Genomic DNA, 18,954 nt, shown 5'->3' with positions numbered 1-18,954 from the left:
GAGGGCTGCTGCTAAGGGGAAGGCAATAGACCCTCCTGGGACCTCCTGGGTTCCTCCTGGGACTTCCTGGGTCCCTCCTGGGACCTTCTCTGCCCACGGAGAAAGGAATACCACCAGGAAATTTTGTTGGGCTCCCAGTAGAAGCCAGATTCGGTCTCCTGGAGGCTGCCTGACCCGTGGTTCCCACAGCCACGGTGAGTGGTGAGTGAACACATGCTCCTCCTGGCATCGCAGGCCTGGTGGGGTTGGGTCCTGGGTGTGGTTGCAGGGGAAATGCCCAGCAGATTGCAGAAAGGTGGTTGGACTGAAGCGGAGAGATGCAGCAGCAGCAAAGGGATGACAGGGATGGGAGTGAGTGCAGAAACCGCGTGCCCCTTGGAAGCCGGCTGCCCCATCCCCGCAGTGACCACAGTCGTTCACCCTTTTGTCATGTTTGTGGTTTGCTGTCTGTCTCTCCCCATTATACCAGCAGCCCCATGGGGGCGGGCGAGTATCTCTGTTCTCTGCCTTGCTGTGCCTGGTTCCTAGCACACAGTACATGATCAAATAAATATTTGTTCTGTTTCGACTGCATCCTGGTGAACGTCTGCTTTTCCTTTCTTCTTTTCTAATAAACTTTTTAATGGACTCTAACAGAACCACAGATATGACCCTTCGCAAAGGGAATACCCCAAATCGAGAAACAGGACATGATCAACTCTCAGAACCCGCCTGTGCCCCCTCTGGGCCACTAGCCCCCTAAACCTATTCTATTAACAAAATCTTTAAACGTTCATGTAATTGTAAAGCATAGAAATATTTTAAGCACAACGGCAGTATACGATCCACAGACAAGGAAAGCCCCAGGCCTCCTCCTGCGCCTTTCCAGCTGGGAAGAGCAGGCCCAGATTTCAACCCGGGCCGTGGCATTCCAGGTTGCAGACTGGCTTTCCGATGCCAGGCCACAGGGCGCAGACTGGCATTTGGAAGCGGGGCCGCAGGGCGCGGACTGGCGTTTGGTTTGGGAGAACGATTCCCCCACCATCGGGGCCCGCAACACCATAGCCACTGGCGCTGGACCCCCGCCCGCCTAGGCGCACAGCGCGGCGGCCTGAGGGGCCCCATTGGCCGAAGGGCAAGCGAGAGGAAGCCCCCATTGGTCGAAGGCTCGATGAACGAAGGCTTTCATTGGCCGGGGGTGCAGGGCGCTGCACAGCCTTCTGGGAGCTGTAGTTGCAGCGTCGCCGGCGCGGCCGCCATTGTGCGGCGGGCGGCGAGTCCCGCGGTCTCTGTAGCGGGTGGGGCTCTCTGGTTCAGGTTCACCTCGGGCGCCTGTCATCGACCTGTCGGCCCAGGATGGACCCCGAGGAGGAAGCGGCGACACTGACGATGGCTACGGGGCCGCCGGCGGAACGGCTCCAGGTACGGCGGAACAATAATAGTAACAATAACAACGACGGCCGCGGGCCCCAGGCCGGGCATTTCCCTCAGATATTGACCCTTTACCCCTCGCAGCGCACGGTGAGCAGGGTCGGGCGTTATCCCCTGGTCATACGGGAAGACTGAAGCCCAGGTCGGGCGCCCCGACTAGCCCAGCTGGTGAGGGGTGGCGTCGGGAATCGAACCCAGGCCTTCCAGTCCCCGATTGCGTATGCTCCGCAAGTTCTCCCGCCTTTCTGTCCCGGCCTAGAACTTGGGGTCATTCCCGAGGACCGGGCTGGCCCCGCCCCGAAGGCCGACCACCGTGAGCATGGGTAATAGTAACTGGAGCAGAGATGCTTCAACATGCGGAGTCAACCGACACCCACCCAGAGCCCCGCTCCCCGAACCCCCTGGCCTGCGGACGGGGACAGCCTCTGGGGTGAGGACAGGTGACCACACACCGCGTTAATGGGGCGGGAGCGACCACCGCGTCTGACCCCTGCGGGGCTGTGGGGGACTGCAGTACAGGGTAGTCTGCTTGCAAGGCCATCTGGGAAGGCGCCTGATTCAAAGCTCCAGCCTTTCTAGACAAAGTGGCCTCTGTTCTCCATGTAGTGCTGACTCCACGTAGCAGGAACCAAAAGAAATTCATAATTCCTGAAGCTCCGGGTCTTTGAAGTTACAGACTTTCTGTCTTTTTGTTGTTGTCTGCGGGGGGTTGCATTTATTTCACATTTGGAATGCAGAGTGAGACTCTCGACAATCCTAGGTGTGCATGTGTTCAGAGACTTGTTGTTGCAGATTGGCAGGAAATGCTTTAGTTTGCTTTTGCTGTGGATGGCAGGGAGTGAGCAGTGTCAGAGAATACCAGAGCTGGACAGTAGTTAAAGCAGTAAAAACAGATTTTATTTGGGAACTGTTGCAATAGGGGGAAAGAGACTTCAGTATAGAGCTGGGCTCTATTCCGAATACAACAGGGAAAAGTGGGTATTTATAGTGGGGGGGCGGGGTAATTCTTGCTAAACTGACCTAAAACAGGATTATTGCTGAAGCACCCAAATGAGGGGATGTTATCTGGAGGATTGTGGGGGATGAGGACTTTGAAAAGATATCAAGAGTGGTCAGATATGGAGGGTGGGATCCTGGCTAAATCAGTGGATTTTTGGTAAAACTGAGTGATGCAGAAACGGACACAGAAGCCCAGAAGTCAAAGCTTAGTTGGGAAGAGGGTTGTAAGGAACCAGACTAAAGTTTGGTCAACGAGAGAGTCTGTCAGCAGTGAGAGGCTTAAGAGAAAGTGTGTTCATTATTGGTTGCTGTGTAACAAATAATGAAAAATGTAGTGGCCTAAAACAACAATAAATATTATCTCAGTTTCTGATGATAGGAATCCTGGAATGACTTAGCTGGTGGTTTTGGCTTGGGCTCATGGCAGTCAAGGTGTCAGCCTGGACAGCTGTTACCTGAGACTTGACTGGGTCTGGAGAATCCACCTCCAGGATGGCTCATTCGCATGACAGGCAGGAGGCCTGTGTTCCTTCTCATGTGGGCCTCTCTGTGGAGCTGCCTGGGCGGCCTTACAACATGGCACCTAGCTTCCCACAAAGTGAGTGATCCAAGAGGGAGCTATGTGGAAGCCACAATGTCTTATGACCTGGGGTCAAAATTCACACTCTACTATATCCTATTGGTTACATAAGTCAAACTTGCTCGTATAGGAGGGGGCTACAAAGGGCTGGGGATCCTTGGGGGCCATCTTGGAGGCCAGCCACCACAGGAGGCGAGGACCAGAAGTGGAGGACTTCTGGTATTAGCGTCCTCTGGCTGCCATAACATTACTACAAATGTGGTGGCTTAAAATATATACATTTGTTCTTAGAGTTTTGGAGGTTAGAAGTCTGAAGTCACCTTCACTGGGCTGTGATCAACATGTGGGCAGATCTGTCCTTCCTGTCAAGGCTCTAGGGTAGAATCTGTTTCTTTGCCTTTTCCAGCTGTTAGAGCTGTAGAGCTTGCATTTTTTGGCTCATAGCCCTTTGTCCATCTTCAAAGCCAGCAGCATAGCATTTGCTTTAGTGGTCACGTTGTCTTCTCCTTTCTGTAGTCAAATCTCCCTCTGCCTTCCCTTCAGAAGAACATTTGTGATTGAATTTAGGGACCTCCTGGATAATCCAGGGTAATCTCCCTATTTTTAAAATCCTTAATCACGTTCACAAAGTCCCTCTTGCCATTTATGGTAACGTTCACATGTTCCAAGAACTAGGACCCAGATACCTTTGGGGGCCGTTTTTCAGCCAACCATAGCCAGGCTAAAAGAGGTCATCCTGTATCCAAAGATGGAAAGGAGCCATTCAAGTGTTTTAAGCAGGAATGGTATGGGTTTGAGAAAAAACATTCAGGCATCTGGGGGGTGGGGGTAGGAGAGACACTGAGAGCTAACTAAGGCACTGGGTGAGGGGGGAGGATGGGGTCTGACAAAGCCCATCCCTCCGGGACTCAACAGTGTAGAGGAGGAGGAGGTTTGCAGGGGTCTGAAGACCTGGTGGCTGGGCTGTCACTGGTACCCCATGCAGATTAGGTGGTGGTGGGTGGGGGCAGGAGACACAGGGAGCATGTTGTCAGGATTGAAGGACCTTCTGAGTGGGAGGTGAGGATATGAGGACAGGAGCAGAGACCTCCGTTCCCAACCAAAGGGTTCTGCATATTTGCTGCACAATTTTTGTCAGAGCCATATGCCACCTGTACTATATTTCTTTAATATCTTTAATATTTTTAAATCTGACTGTGTTTTTCTTAAAAGAAAATACAATTTTAAAATTGAAGTATTTGGTCTGTGATTTTGACTTGCATTTCCCTGGTGGTGAATGATGTTGAGCATATTTTCCTGTGTTTATTAGCTATTTGTATATTCTTTTATATCTTCTTGAAGAAATACCTATATAGATCCTATGCTCATTTCAATTGGATTGTCTTTATTTTTGAGTTTTAAGAGTTGTTTATATCTTGTGGATACAAGTCACTTATCAGATATATGATTTGCAGTTATCATCACCCATCATATGGGTGTCTTTTCACTTTCTTGATAATGTCGTTTGGAACACAAAGGTTTTTAGTTTTGATGAAGTCGGTTTTACTTATTTTTTTATTTTATTGCTGGTGCTTTTGCTGTTATATCTAAGAATCCTTTGCCAAATACAAGGTTATAAAGATTTATCACTATGTTTTCCTCTAAGAATTTTTTTTAATATTTATTTATTTATTTTGGCTGCACCGGGTCTTAGTTGCAGCATGTGGGATCTTTGTTGCAGCATGCGGGATCTCTAGTTGCGGCATGTGGGCTTCTTAGTTGCGGCATGCATGCGGGATCTAGTTCCTGGACCAGGGATCGAACCTGGGCCCCCCGCATTGGAAGCACAGAGCCTTACCCACTGGACTGCCAGGGAAGTCCCTTCTTCTAAGAATTTAATAGTCTTAGCTCTTACATTTATGTCTTTGATCCATTTTGAGTTCAATTTTACATATGGTGTGAGGTAGGGGACCAACTTTATTCTTTTGCATGTGGCTGTCCTGTTGTCCTGTAAGAAGTGTTTAACAGCCACTTAATCCCTATCACGGCTCCCAAGGAGTGATTCTTTGTAGACAAGGAAACGAGGAGGCAAAGGTGGGTACCTGCTCTCTGCCTCTCGAGGAAATGGCAGAGCCAGACCTTTGATCCAGCTTTTAATCATGGCCACAGCCAGCCCACAGAAGGGTTTCATTTGTGGGAAACATTTTAAATACGTTGCATAAACTTACCAAAATTTAAAGTTTTCACTTCATAAAATGTGCCCGAATTTTCAGCTTCTCACCAGAGATTGGGAATTCTGACCACATGGGGCCTGTATTTCCCCACAGTCAACTGATTCTGAGTCCCAGCCACCCCTTCAGACAGGTCACACATATTACTCATCACTTCCCGTGTCACCTCTTATCGGTTAAACCCTCGTAAGCTCTTACGTGGGCTCACTTTAGTCACTTGTGAGCCTGCCCAGTCTCTCAAGGCCAGTGAGTTTCTGACCTCAACTGCACATCCCTCTTTCAGGGAGGATGATAAGCTTTGCTTTGAGTCTGAGGATTTCTTAGTGTGTCAGTTAGTTGTTGCTGCACAACAGACTATCCCAAAATTTAGTGGATTAGAACAGTAACCATTTCTTTAGCCCACAAATCTGCAAGTCGGCAGTTTAATCTGGTCTCTTTCGGCACCGGCACCTGTCTGAGCTCAGTTGTAGGTCAGCTATGGTTGGCTTTGATCTTGCCTGGATACTTTCTCATGTCCTCGCCATACAGCCCACCCCCGCATGAGGCAGCCCAGTAGGTGCCCAGTGAAACCTGACTTGCATTGCTCAGAACGTGCACTCTCTGGACACTGGCCTGCTTGTCTTCACCTTCCCCTCTCCTCCTCCTTTTCCCGAACGTGTTGATGAGGACAGTCCAGCTGATTGAGAGTGTGTGTGATGTTTCAGGAGCCGGTGACTTTCCGGGACGTAGCTGTGGACTTCACCCAGGAGGAGTGGGGGCAGCTGGGCCCTGCCCAGAGGACCCTGTACCGTGACGTGATGCTGGAGACCTTCGGGCACCTGCTCTCTGTGGGTGAGGCCCACTTCCCAAGCTGACGATCAGATTCCTGTGGTGACTTGTTCTTCGTGGGTTATGGGTCGTGGGGCCTCTGGTGTGAGGACTTGACCTGGGCTAGGGATCAGAGACCTTGAATTCTCATTTCCTATGGGACATGCGGGTAGGAGGGTGTCTGCCCTTTTCTGTCCCAATGCAAAAACTTATGAGGCGCTCCCATGTCCTGACGGTCCAGAGTCTAGGGCTGGAGCCTGGGCTGGTTCTTTTTCTCCAGAGCAGGCTCCCACCTCCTTTGTCTTTCTCTGTTTCCAGGGCCTGAGCTTCCCAAACCCGAAGTCATCTCCCAGCTGGAGCAAGGGGCTGAGCTATGGGTGGCAGAGAGAGGAATTGCCCAGGGCCGCTGTCCAGGTGAGAACCCACCAAGTGGGAACCCCTAACAGGAGCAGTTGTGCTGCTTGGAAGGGGTGGTGTGTCGGGATCCCCGAGAAAGGATACAGAGGAAAGTCAGCAAAGGGAAGAGGCCAGTGGGGCCGAATCCAGAGGGGGCCAGACGCCAGCTTCAGAATCCCTCCCTGGACGGGCAGTGAGTTGTGACAACAGGGGAGAAGTGTTGGCTGCCAGGGAGGCTCACTATAGGCTCTGTGCCAGGGGGTTTTTTGGGGGCTGGTCACGTGGGCACCCCCTACCTGGCACAGAGCAAGACTCCAGGCTCCCAGGAGAAAGCAGGTGTTCGCCCTAAACCATATTGTTGTCACAGAGTTTGGGCACAGTGAGCCTCTCTGACCGGTTAGGTTTGTGGCAACCCTCCCCAAATCCAAGTTCCCAGACCCAGCCAAAGACCAGCCTTGAAAGCTGGCCCTCTTAGGATGACAGCCTTGGGCCGACCCTGTAGCTCTTTTCTGCACGGGCAGTCTGGGCCCTGTCCTCCCGTCCCCTGCCTGGGGCGCTCCCGGTGCTCTGAGGCCTCCTCACCTGTGCTCCCCTTTCTCTGAGCTCAGAGACCTCCTGCCTCTCCTCGAGGGGTCAGAATGCACCACTTCTTCCCTCTCTCAGCAACCTTCCCAGCGTGCCCTTACCACAGGATCGTTTCTGATGTGTGAACTTGCCCTTCATCTCCTCCGTTGCATTCTTGCACGTCCACAGCCTGTAAACCTCTTCCCTACACCCTTCTGTTCTCTCGGGAACAGGATTGTGTTCAGCCGTAGATACCTGACAACTGGGCTAGAGCTCCTCAAAGCAAGAGAGCAGCATTTTTCTCACGAAGCAGGAGCCCAGAGGTGGCCATTGCTGGTGCTGGCTTGGCATTCCAGGAAGGCCAGGGCTGATGGTTCTGATTCTCCTGGCCTTTTCTTGGGGCTCAGCGTGGCTGCAGCAGCTTTGGCCGTCACATCTGTGCTCCAGACAGGGGCAGGAGGAGCTGGGAAGAATGGCGCCAATCACATTTGTCCCCTTTTATCAGAATTCCAGATGTTGTCCATTGAGGTCCCCTTGGTCAGGAGGGGGTCAGCCCAGCTGCTGGGGAAGCTGGAAGGAGGGAGTCTAGATTGTCATCACTGGCTTATCCATCCCTTCCCTGGGGCTGGTGCGTTGGTACCCTGACTACTTTCTGAAAGAAGTGGGCTCTGGCCACGGGATACGTAACCAGCTGTACCTGCAGCCCAGCCTCCCACCTGAAAGCCTCTGACACCATCTGTAGGGAAGCCCCGGTACCTCCACAATGGGGTGTGGCCCATCACCCGGGGGCAGGACTAACAAGTACCCTGTCTCCTCTGAGGCCACGGAGCCTGTCTGACATCTTCCAGCCCCAATGCTGGCCTTCACCCCCAGGCCCTGAACTAACTCCCATCAGGCCAGCCCCCTTCCAGCTGCCAGGTCCCAAGCATGCCATAAAATTCATCCATGTAAGGTGTACGATTCTGTGGTTTTGAGTGTATTCACAGGTTGTGTATCCATCAGCAGTGTCTAGTTCCAGAACATTTCTGCTGCCCGGAAGTTGTCCATTAGCAGTACCATGGTTTGTTTTTACCCACAGAACACTCCTGACACCAAACGTGTGGGGTTTCCACATCAACAACCAGTTCTCCACCCCTCCAGACACTAGCCGTGTGTCCCAACGATTCAGTCCAATTCTGACGCTATCTCCGTGGAGCTGGTGCAGACCCCACGGCTTAAGGACTCAGTCCCATAAGGCTGCCCCCACTTCAGACATTGGCCACAAGTCAGGGCCTCCCATACTTCTGACCGACTGGCTGTAAATCGGGAGTTCCCACAGCCCCTCAGGTTCAATAATGTGCTGTAACAGCTCACAGGCCTCAGGGAAACACCGTTTACATTTACTGTTTTTTGTAAATGATGATACAAAAGATACAAATGAACAGACAGATGTCAGGGGAGAGGGGCTGAAGCTCCCCCTGAAGCTGTCCAGAGGCCCACCACGAGTCACCTCGTTAGCATGAACTCATATGGTTGAGGGGGACTCACTACAATTAACAAAAGACACTCCTGACCCCTCTCACTAAGGAAATCCCAAGCGTTTTAGGAGCTGTGTGCTGGGGACCAGAGAGGAAGACCAAACACATATTTCTTATTAAATGACAATATCAAAGGCAGTCACTCTATCGCCTCATCCCTCCCAGCCCCCGGCAACCACTAATCCACTTTCTGTCCGTGGATTTGCATATCCCATTTAAATGGAATCTTACAGTATGTGGCCTTTGGTGTCCAGCTTTTTCTTTTTTTCTGTTTTTGTCTGTTTTGTTTTATTTTTTTATTGAAGTATAGTTGATGTATGATATTATATAAGCTATAGGTGTACAGTATACTGATTCACAATTTTTAAAGGCTGTACCCCACTTACAGTTATTATAAAATATTGGCTAAATTCCCTGTGTTGTATCAATACAATATATCCTTGTAGCTTATTTTAATACCTAATAGTTTGTATGTGTCTAGCTTCTTTCAGTGAACATCTTGTTTTCAGGGTTCAGTCATGTTGTAGCGTATGTCAGTACTTCATTCCTTTCCATGGCTGAATCATATCCTATTACGTGGATGGACCACACTTATGGACATTTGGGTTGTTGCCACTTTTTGGCTCTTGTGAAAGGTGCTGCTGTAAACATTCCTGTAGAGTGTTCTTGTGGACTGGCTGGTGTTTTTGTTCTTGTGGACTGGCTGGTGTTTTTGTTAAGTACCCTCTGGGTGCTGTGCATGGAGTCCAGTTTGGGGACGAGGTGAGCGAGACAGGCGCCTGCTGCCTGGTCAGGCTTGGCTCCTACAGCACCTGTCCCCCAGCCAGTGCCTCAGTGCCTCGCATCTGAAGCATGTATTTTTGAGAACCTGCTCCCTGTCAGCTCTAGGAACTGGCTGTGGACATTCTGGTGTGGTGAGATGGACCCTAAGTGAATGAACACATAGAGTGTGCTGTGGACAGGATTGCAGCAGGTGAGAAGGTTGGAGAGGGCTGGGGTGAACAGGGAGCCTGGCCCCCAAGGATGTCCACGTCCTGATGCCCAGCGCCCGTCCGTTGGATTATTGGGCCAGCCTATTGCAGTCACAACAGTCCTCTAGTGAGAGAGGCGGGAAGAGGACAGGTGACGTCAGAGAGGGATTGGCAGGCGCTCCGCTGCTGGCTCTGGAGGCGAGGGCAAGGGCCAAGGAACGTGGGCGCCTCTAGACACTGGAAGCAGCAAGGAAACCCATTCCTGCAGTTTCCAGAAGGGGCACAGCCCTGCCAAATCTGGCTCTAGACTCTGCCTTCCAGAGAGTAGGCGTGTGCTGCTGTAGGGGTGAGTGTGCGGTGAGTTGCTCCACCGCCACTCCACGCCCTGCCTGCGTGAGGGGCGATTCTGGAGGATCCGCAGGCCAGATGCTGCTCCTCCAGGGTGTCCGCAGACAAGAGGGCACCTGCACTTGGGGATCTGGCCTGTCACACCTAGGTCTTCTGTACTCAGCTACTCGTTCCCCACCCAAGCCTGCTCCTTCTGCACTTTCTTCAGTGTCTTCCTCCCCAGCTCCAGAGGGTCACTGCATTGTCCTCAGCATCTAGGGTCAGACAGTAGATATTTTAGGCTTTGCGGGCAACTGTCACCGCTGAGACAGATTGCCACAAACACGGCTTAAGACAACATACATTTATTATCTCCCAGTTCTGTCAGACCTGACTGGTTTATCTGCTCTGGGGCCCACAAGGCCAAAGGCAAGGCAAGGCGGGCTGGGGGTCGGGGGGCCGACTTACTGGGAGGCACAGGAAGAATCCGCATCTAGACACGGGCAGGATCCAGTTCCATGCGGTCATAGGACTGAAGTTCCTGTTTCCTTGCAGACTCAGCTGAGAGCTTCTCTCACCTTTGAGAGGCACCCGCATTCCCTGGCTCATGCCCCCTGGCCAGCCAGCCTCTGCCTTCTACCTCCTTCTGCTTTTAAAGCTTGAGGGGATTGCTTTGGGCCCAGTCAGCTAATCCAGCATCATCTCCCTATTTTGAGGTTTAAGGTCAGCTGATGAGTAAACTTAATGTCACCTGCAAAATCCCTTGATAGCAGTACCTGGATGACTGCCTGAACAGCCACCGGCAGCTTCAGAATCCCGCCCACCTTTGTCACATATTTTTTTCCTACAGCCCTTTAAAAACATAAAAAGCATCAGTCGCTTGGGGGCTATAGTTTGCCAGCTCCTGACCTAGGCCAATATCTGGCCCATGGCAGGTGCTCAAGAAGTTTTTGTTGAAAGGATGAATGAGTGAAGCTGTGTTTACAGACAGGGCACTGGAGTCAATGTGAGAGCAGAATTGGGAGGCGGGGCAAGCGGTTAGGTCACAGGCCCAGGGTGTGTCCACTAGCCCCTCACAGCTCTTGGGTTTTCTTTCAGGCTGGGAGTCTGGACCTGAGGGCCGAGCACCGCCCCAGGAGCAGGGCCTTCCTGAGGAGAAGGGGCGGGAAGGCTTCCTGGGGGAGGCTCTATGTCCCGCTACACCAGGGGAAGACTGGGAATATGAGGGCCGGGTGCAGGGGCCCGAGAAGGACCAGGGTAATTTGAGGCAATTGGAATTCAGCCTCAAGGAAGCACTGGTTCAAGATGGAAGCCACGAAGGTCTCAGACTTGGGGAAAACTGTGTCCTGAGTCCAAACCCAAATCCCCTCCCGGAGACTTCCAGGACAGAGTGTTTGTGTGCTCCCGACTCATGGCTTACAAGCTCGCAGCAGAACCCGAGTGCAGTCGGTGAGCAGATGGGCTCCTCGGGAAGACAGCCGCATGACAACAGTGACTGCAGCAACTCTTCTGGTCAGGCGGTTCTGGAACCAGAACCCGAGCCTGCGCGCAGCCAAGTGCCGGACAAACCCTACAAGTGCGCGGACTGCGGCAAGTCCTTCAACCACAACGCGCACCTCACGGTGCACCGGAGGATCCATACGGGTGAGCGGCCGTACGCGTGCAAGGAGTGCGGCAAGGCCTTCAGCCAGAACTCCTCGCTGGTGCAGCACGAGCGCATCCACACGGGCCACAAGCCCTACAAGTGCGCGGACTGCGGCAAGTCGTTCTGCCACAGCACGCACCTCACGGTGCACCGGAGGATCCACACCGGGGAGAAGCCCTATGCGTGCCAGGACTGCGGGCGGGCCTTCAACCAGAACTCGTCCCTGGGCCGCCACCGGCGCACGCACACCGGGGAGAAGCCGTTCACCTGCAGCGTGTGCGGCAAGGCCTTCTCGCGCACCACGTGCCTGTTCCTGCATCTGAGGACGCACACGGCCGAGAGACCCTACGAGTGCAGCCGCTGTGGCAAGGGCTTCCGGCACAGCTCGTCCCTGGCCCAGCACCAGCGCAAGCACGCCGGCGAGGGCCCCTACGACTGCCGCCAGAGGCTGGCCTTCGAGCCCACGCCGGCGTGGCCGGAGCCCCTGACCCCTGGGGAGGGGGCTACCCGCAGCGACAGGCCCTTCAGGTGCGGCCAGTGCGGCAAGTGTTTCACGCAGAGCTCGCACCTCATCCGACACCAGATAACGCACACCAGGGAGGATCCCCGAGGCCGGGGCCGGCGGCGCCCGCAGCCCTGCAGCCGGAGCCCGCACCTCGGACGGCACCAGCTCGGGCCCACGGGTGAGAGCCCTGGGGCCGGGACAAAGGCAGGGCAGCCGGCAGGCAGGGCACTGGCCCTGTTTGACATCCACGAAATCATGCAAGAGAAAAACCCAGTGCACGTTATTGGGGTGGAAGAGCCTTCTGTGGGCACGTCCGTGTTGTTTGACATCAGAGAATCCACCTAGGGGAGAAACTCTGCGGATGACTTTTGAACCACAGGTACAAAAATGTGGTAAGTCCTACAAGGTGTATTTATGGAAGGGGGGCTGGGGTAGAAATGCCCTCTGATTTCCTAAGGAAATGATGCTTCCCAAACACCTGAGCTCAGTGGTTCTCCAATCTATCAAGCCCAGTACCCTGAAATGAATTGACAGGTAATGTAACCCCCACACGTGTAATGTTGAAAAATCCATACGTGCCCCCATTTTGTAAAGGATAATTAAAGCAAAAGTAATTTACAGTAGGGTAGCGTGTGCTGACTTGGCGGTATCTCTCCCCGTGACCTTGTGGCCATTGTGCCCGGAGACCTGGGGCATTGCCTGTTGCCGTCTGGTACACGGGGTGTAGTGTTGACCATGGAAACGTTACGAGAGGCATTCCTGTGTGGGTGTGATTTCCCAAAGTGGTGACTAAGTCTTGGAAAAGGTTTGAACAAAACAAAATGCCAGTGCATTTCTGGAAGGTTTATGTATAACATTTAAACTTGCAGGAATGAATTGGTTTGTACATGGAGTTGACCCAGGGTCTCAATTCATACATTACAGACAGGTGGTTGCACACATACGTGCACGGTCCCTTGGGGCCAGTTCTGCACTTCAGAGTCATTAGAGCATGCATGGCAGCCACACTCATGCCCAAATCAAATGTCAGAGGAGCCCCCGTGAAATTGCACAGTGTTCCCTGGGGGGTGTCACAGCTCCCGCTGGAAACCATCGCCTTAGAACAGCAGTGTGGCCTGTGCTGGAGGTTCTCACTCAGAGTGCTTTTGTTCCCCAGGAGACACTTGGCGATGTCTGGACGAATTTCGGTTGTCATGACTGGCGGGAGGGAGGGGTGCCCCTGGCATCCAGTAGGGGAGGCCAGGGATGCTGCTGAACATCCTATAAAGCCCCAGACAGCCCCTCAGCAAAGAATCACATGGCCCTGAGGTGGAGAAACCATGCCCAGCACAAGAGCCGATTTTCCCCGGACTCTGTAAATTGATTGATCAGGGCTGTATTAACAATCCTATACGTTTGATTTTAACAAGTGATATCATGAGCATGTGCACAACATGTTTTTTAGTAATTTTTTTTCACTGTTTTTTAGCATTCGTAGTTGGTATGAAGGAAAAGAATCCACTTATTTTTCTGAGTAATCTAAATTTTATTTTGGACATTCCATGTAAAACATGGATAATACATTTTCACTGGCACCCCTGCCTGCCACGGGATTATTTTTACATCAGCCTCAGAAATCTTGTCATTTCATCCATTTTTCTGGATATCTCTAAAAAGCATGGACTTTTAAATACGTATATAAAATCACGTTAGCCCATGCTGACAGAAACCATTTTCATAATCATTCTGAGCCGTCATTTGCCTTTTTCACCAAGTTCATGTTTGCACTGATAGTGCAAAAGCAACAGTGAGTAAAGCTGCCAGAGCCTGAGTGGGAATCAAGGAAGTGGTCCCGAGCTTGTTGTTCATAGTCTTCCTTCCCTGGCATTTCAGTAGAGGAAAAAAAAATGTTGGTTTCATTTAAGAATGTCTGGGATGAAGCAGGAAAAATGATTAATTTCATTAAATCTCGAGTAAAACTATAACCATTTTCACATCTAAACAGAAATAACAGTAATTCCTCAATATATTATTAAGTATCTAGTGTTCAGATGTTCCTGGTTGCCTCATAAATTTTGTTTTGTTCTCTATTTGGTTTGTTCTAATCATGATCTAAACAAAAATCACACGGTGCATTTGTTTAATATTTTTCTTTGGTCTCTTTTAATCTATAGGTCTCCTTTCTTCTTCTTTTTTAGTCTTTTATATGTTGGGGGAAACAAACAACAGGATAACCTAAATTTTGTCCCCATCCCAAGCCTGCCCATCAGACCCTCCTTGGCCTGGTGGAGTGACTTCTGATTTGGCGTCAAGTCACCAGGCTGTGCTGAGGGGCTGTGTGAATGGTGTGACTCACTGTTCTGTTCTCAAAGTTCGTCTGCCCCATCTCAAGCATGGCTCCCCATCTTGCTGGGGTCTCTGCTGGAAGACCTTCGGAAGACTTTTCAGCTGTCAATGCCCAGGAAAGAGAGACGTCTGAGAAAATGGTTCATTTGTATACGATGCAGAACATTCTAACATGACCATTTTCATGTCCACAATTGGAAACTTCGTCTGGATCATCTTTTTGCTTTCCTCCAACTTTACTCCTCAGGAAAGCAAAACCTTGTCACCTTTGTCTGTGCTGTTCTTGACATAAAGAAGAACATTGTGTTCGAGATGTGATCCTTGGTATCTCATAGCAGAAAGGATTAAAACCAAGGATTTAAACCTGCCTGCTTTCTAACCTACAATGAAAGGCGAAATGCCCATCCTGCCGGGACACTATGTCGTGTGCTCCGGTTATACAACATGGTTCCTTTTTTTGTTTGTTTGCTGTTCCCACTGCAGCTGAGCTCTAGTGAAGTTAAACACAAACTATAAACATCAAAAATTGGAAGGAAGGAAAATTGGTTATGGTACATCTCAGCTTGTGGAAATTGTTCCTAAAAATGTCCACAGAATGTTGGGTTAGCAGAGCGTCAAGTTGAATGGAAGAAGTATCATCGTGGAAGGATACAACGGCAGTTCTAAGACCTCTGTCAGAATGGCTGAGCATCAGCTCTCGCTGCCGAGACGTGATGGTTGAGTGTCAGAACCCTGTCAGAACTTTCTCGTGTCCATTTCTGTTCTTTGGGTGCTGTGGGTGTCACAGCCAGTGGGGTTTCCATCCCAGCAGAGCTGGCCTCCAGGACGCTCAGAGCCAGCCTCACTGCTCATCTCCAGAGGTTCCACAAGAGCCCTCGAAGCCTCGCGTTTGCTTCTCTGCGCTCACCTGTCCTCTGGGCTTGTCCTCATGGACTTCCCTTGTTGGCTCTCACTGTCACAACACCTCTGTCCTCGTGGCTTAGCCTGCACCACCTGCCACTTCATTCTTAGCAAATAACCTTCTCTTTCCATGGCTCAGAAAAGGTGTGTTTTCAGACAGGCAGTGCCTCAGCTACGTCAGAGGCAGTGTTTTCTCTCCCACCCCGGCCCTCCTCATCGCAGGGAGACTGCTGCAGCCTCAGCAGTTGCGTCCACGATCAGGACTGGAGGACGGGGGAAGGGCAGGCCTATGCTCGTCTCTCCAGTGAGGTTTCAAAGAAAAACCTTTCCCCGAAGCTTCCAGCCGGTGCTCCTTATGTCTCACTGGCCAAGCCTGGGTCACAGGGCGCCGTCTAACGACGAGGGCGCTTGGAAAGCTAGTGTTCAGCTTCTCTAACCTCTGTGGCTGAGACCGCACCCTTCAGAAGAAGGTCTCGGGAAGCAGGTAATGGATAGGCAGCTGGCAGCACCCTCAGCCCTCCGCCTCCAGTCTCTTCTTGGAGGAGTCGCTCCAAGGAAGCGCACTTCCTGATCAGATGCCGCCACCGCCTCTCGGCTCGGCCTCTTCATCCCCTGGATAGTTCAGCCTGCCGGCCAGGCCCCCTTCCCTATAATGCTTGGTCCCCTGACATTCTGGAACAGCCCACTCTTCCAGATCCCTTCTACCTCTCGAGGGGCTTCTTGCCCTCCCCTCCCCTCCCCTCTTAAATGTTGGGGTCCCTGGGGCGTGGTCCCGGAGGCCCGTTGCATGCGCCGCTCACTCCCACATCTTGGTCTCTGAGCTTCAGGCTAGAACAGCAGCTGCATGCTGCTGGGCAGCTCCCCTAGATGTCCTGCAAAGTCCCAAAACACAGCCTACCTGGAGGGAAAGGCCATTTTCCAGGCCAAACCTGTTCCTCCTCCCCTGGGCCCTTGCACGGGGGTGGTTGCTACCCCTCACCCCATCCCTCAAGCCAGAAGACAGATATCCTGTTAGTTTTACCATCTGAACATCTCAGCTGTCTTCATTCCATTCCATTCCCACTGCCACCACTGGTGCAGGATGGCCACGAGAGGGGGAGTGACATGACACCAAGTGGCCTGGCCACCAGAGCCCTCCCCACTTTTGACTTTACCTCCTCACGGCCCCACCCGCGGTGTGGGGTGCAGACTCGGAATGCTCCCACTGCCAGTGTGCTCTGAGGAGGGGAGTCCCCGCGGTAACTTCACAGCTCTGGACAGCGTGGAATCCAGGCCTGCGATTGCCCCGTTCCCTCCGCCTTGGCCCGAAAAGTGGCAGCTGCCGAAGGGTCATGTTTCCACAGTTCTCAGAGTGGACACTGGGTGGGCTGAGGCCACAGTGGCCTCACCAGGTAAGCCTGGAACAAGCTTGTCACTGTTGCCGTTTGCCGCCCTCTCCCATGCACTGTAGATCTTTGGGAATTTTCCATTTCTCTTTTCGGGTCACGTTTTCTAGGCATCATATTCCTACTAATTTCCTTACAGATGCTTTGAAACCAAGTCAGATAAGAAACTCCTCAGGGGAAATTACTATAAACTAGGGAGAATATATGGTTTCATCAGTTTGTCAAAGTAATGCAAATTCTTTGTAGCGAAACCTGTAAAATGCACAAAAGTAAAATACACGTAAGTATGGAGGCTTATTTAAATTTTAATTCCTCATACTTCCACCATCCAGAGGTGGTCATTACCTAAGATTTTGTTAATTTTCCTTGTAATTTTTTCTTGAAATATGCATGTGTGTATACATAGAGTGAACATTAAATCTTATACACACAACAAAAATATTTATGTGTAGTTATCTTGTGTTTAGAAAATTAGAATCCCTTCTGTTTCTCTTGTAACATGTACTTCTTTCTCTATCTTGAACATTTTCCTCTGAAAATGGATTTCATGTAGCTTTTTATATTACCTTTCAGGAGGATTGTAACAATGTGACCTCCACCCAGCATCTTACCAGCCTTGACTTTTATCCAAAAGGGGGAGGAGGGATTCATACACATTTCTGAAGGAGTATGAATTGATACAGCCTCTGTGAAGGGCACTTTGTTGGTTGCTATCTAAATTACAAACACTTTGTCTCAGCAAACCAGTTGCTGATAATGAATCCTACAGATATATTTGTACCCGTGCAAACTGTATGCAGTTTTAACCATGGTATTGATCTCAAAAGTGAAAATTTGGAAACAACCTCAGTGTCCACCACGTGGAACTGGCTAAGTGATTTATGGTGGACTGGCTGGCTTTTACACAGCCCTTAAAATGGGGGCTGTCTTTATGAACTGTGGAAAAGAGCACCAAGATTGTTAAGTGGAAAGATATAAACCAGTTTGTATGGTATGTTTCCATTTGTGTAAAGAAGAAGCCATTGCTTATGCGCGCACACACACACACACACACACACACACACACTATATCTGAAGGGTACAGAGTGAACATACATACTACTATATATACTACTTGCTCTTGGAGAGGAGAAGTGAGGGGAAAAGGATGAATAATTTTCACTCTATATCTTTTGATATTTTTGGAATTTTGAAACATGTAAAAGTATTACCAGTTCAAAAAATAAATTTAAACAAAACCTTAATTCTTTAAAATTAAACTAAGTTTGTTCATTTGTTTCATTGTTCATTGTCTGTCTCCCCCCAGTTAAATGTCCCCATGACTGTGTGTCTTGGCCACACCTGTTCTGTGTATATGCACACGTGTGTGTTGAGCTAACAGGACCAATTGAGTGTAAAACAGCATAGACTCCATAAAGTTTCCTGCAAGCTAGTTATAGCACATACATTTCCCATCAATAAACCAATCTATAGTAGGAATAGAAGAAAGTTTTATTTGAGCCAAACTGAGGACTATAGCCTGGAAGACAGCATCTCAGATAACTCTGAGGAACTGCTCCACTGAAGCATGGTTTTCAGTGCAGTTTTGTATCTTCTCAGAACAAAGAGCATCAGACAAGTCAAGGATACCTTCCTTCAAGGTTTCAAAAAACAAAAATAGGGCTTCCCTGGTGGCGCAGTGGTTAAGAATCCACCTGCCAAAAAAAAAAAAGAATCCACCTGCCAATGCAGGGGACACGGGTTCGAGCCCTGGTCCGGGAAGATCCCACATACTGTGGAGCAACTAAGCCCATGAGCCACAACTACTGAAGCCCGCGCGCCTAGAGCCCATGCTCCACAACAAGAGAAGTCACCGCAATGAGAAGGCTGCGCACCCCGACGAAGAGTAGCTCCCGCTCGCCGCAACTAGAGAAAGCCCGGGTGCAGCAGCGAAGACCCAACGCAGCCAAAAATAAATAAATAAAACATAAATTTAAACAAACAAAAAACAGTCAGTCAGTATGGCCTTGGCACCTGGGAAGGGAGCCTTATCATTGAAGGAGGACGGGCATTGCTGTCCCAGGAAGGAAGGCATTTAATCTTTATTTTTAACACGGACATTCTTTACTTCTGGTCAGTGCACCCTTTTCTTTAATGATTAAAGCAGATATACAATGTGTGTGTGATAGGCTGCAAACAGGCTTAAGTTTTAGTTAGCATAAAAGTAAAGTTAAATCGTGTACAAGCCAGAATGACTTCCCCGTACCTCAATACATGAAAATTTCTTCCATTAATACTTATACATGTATATGTGTGAGGAGGAAGAGGACATAAAGTACATACGTTGCATATCTAAAAGGACACAGGAAACTGTGCCTGTCCCTGTATGTCCAGTCCTCCAACCCCCCGGGGAAGACGGACTGACGCGTCCCCA

General features: G+C 50.6%; 1 protein-coding gene across 3 annotated transcripts; it reads left to right on the top strand.

Moving 5' to 3' along the window:
- Nucleotides 1–1,236: 1,236 nt before the first annotated feature.
- Nucleotides 1,237–17,774, top strand: ZNF8 (zinc finger protein 8). Of its 3 annotated transcripts, none has more exons than XM_030848362.2 (5): nucleotides 1,237–1,401; nucleotides 5,904–6,030; nucleotides 6,325–6,420; nucleotides 10,880–12,310; nucleotides 14,109–17,774. In XM_030848362.2, exons 1-4 carry the CDS (start codon nucleotides 1,336–1,338, stop codon nucleotides 12,274–12,276), a joined length of 1,686 nt encoding a protein of 561 aa, XP_030704222.2. In that variant the 5' UTR covers nucleotides 1,237–1,335; the 3' UTR covers nucleotides 12,277–12,310; nucleotides 14,109–17,774. The 3 variants fall into 3 exon arrangements, with proteins under 3 accessions (XP_030704222.2, XP_030704220.2, XP_060145042.1); XM_030848360.2 differs by having other exon boundaries at nucleotides 10,880–12,323; XM_060289059.1 differs by having other exon boundaries at nucleotides 10,880–12,323; nucleotides 14,085–17,774.
- The last annotated feature ends 1,180 nt before the right edge of the window (nucleotides 17,775–18,954 follow it).

Source organism: Globicephala melas, chromosome 19 (genome assembly GCF_963455315.2).
Source record: "Globicephala melas chromosome 19, mGloMel1.2, whole genome shotgun sequence".
In the NCBI taxonomy this organism is placed as follows: domain Eukaryota; kingdom Metazoa; phylum Chordata; class Mammalia; order Artiodactyla; family Delphinidae; genus Globicephala; species Globicephala melas.
This window is presented reverse-complemented; position numbering and strand designations above follow the sequence as displayed.

Coding starts and splice junctions, on each gene's coding strand:
- ZNF8 (XM_030848362.2), top strand. CDS start 1,336: ATGGACCCCGAGGAGGAAGCGGCGACACTGACGATGGCTACGGGGCCG. Junction 1,402..5,903: donor CGCCGGCGGAACGGCTCCAG/GTACGGCGGAAC, acceptor GTGATGTTTCAG/GAGCCGGTGACTTTCCGGGA. Junction 6,421..10,879: donor TGCCCAGGGCCGCTGTCCAG/GTGAGAACCCAC, acceptor GTTTTCTTTCAG/GCTGGGAGTCTGGACCTGAG.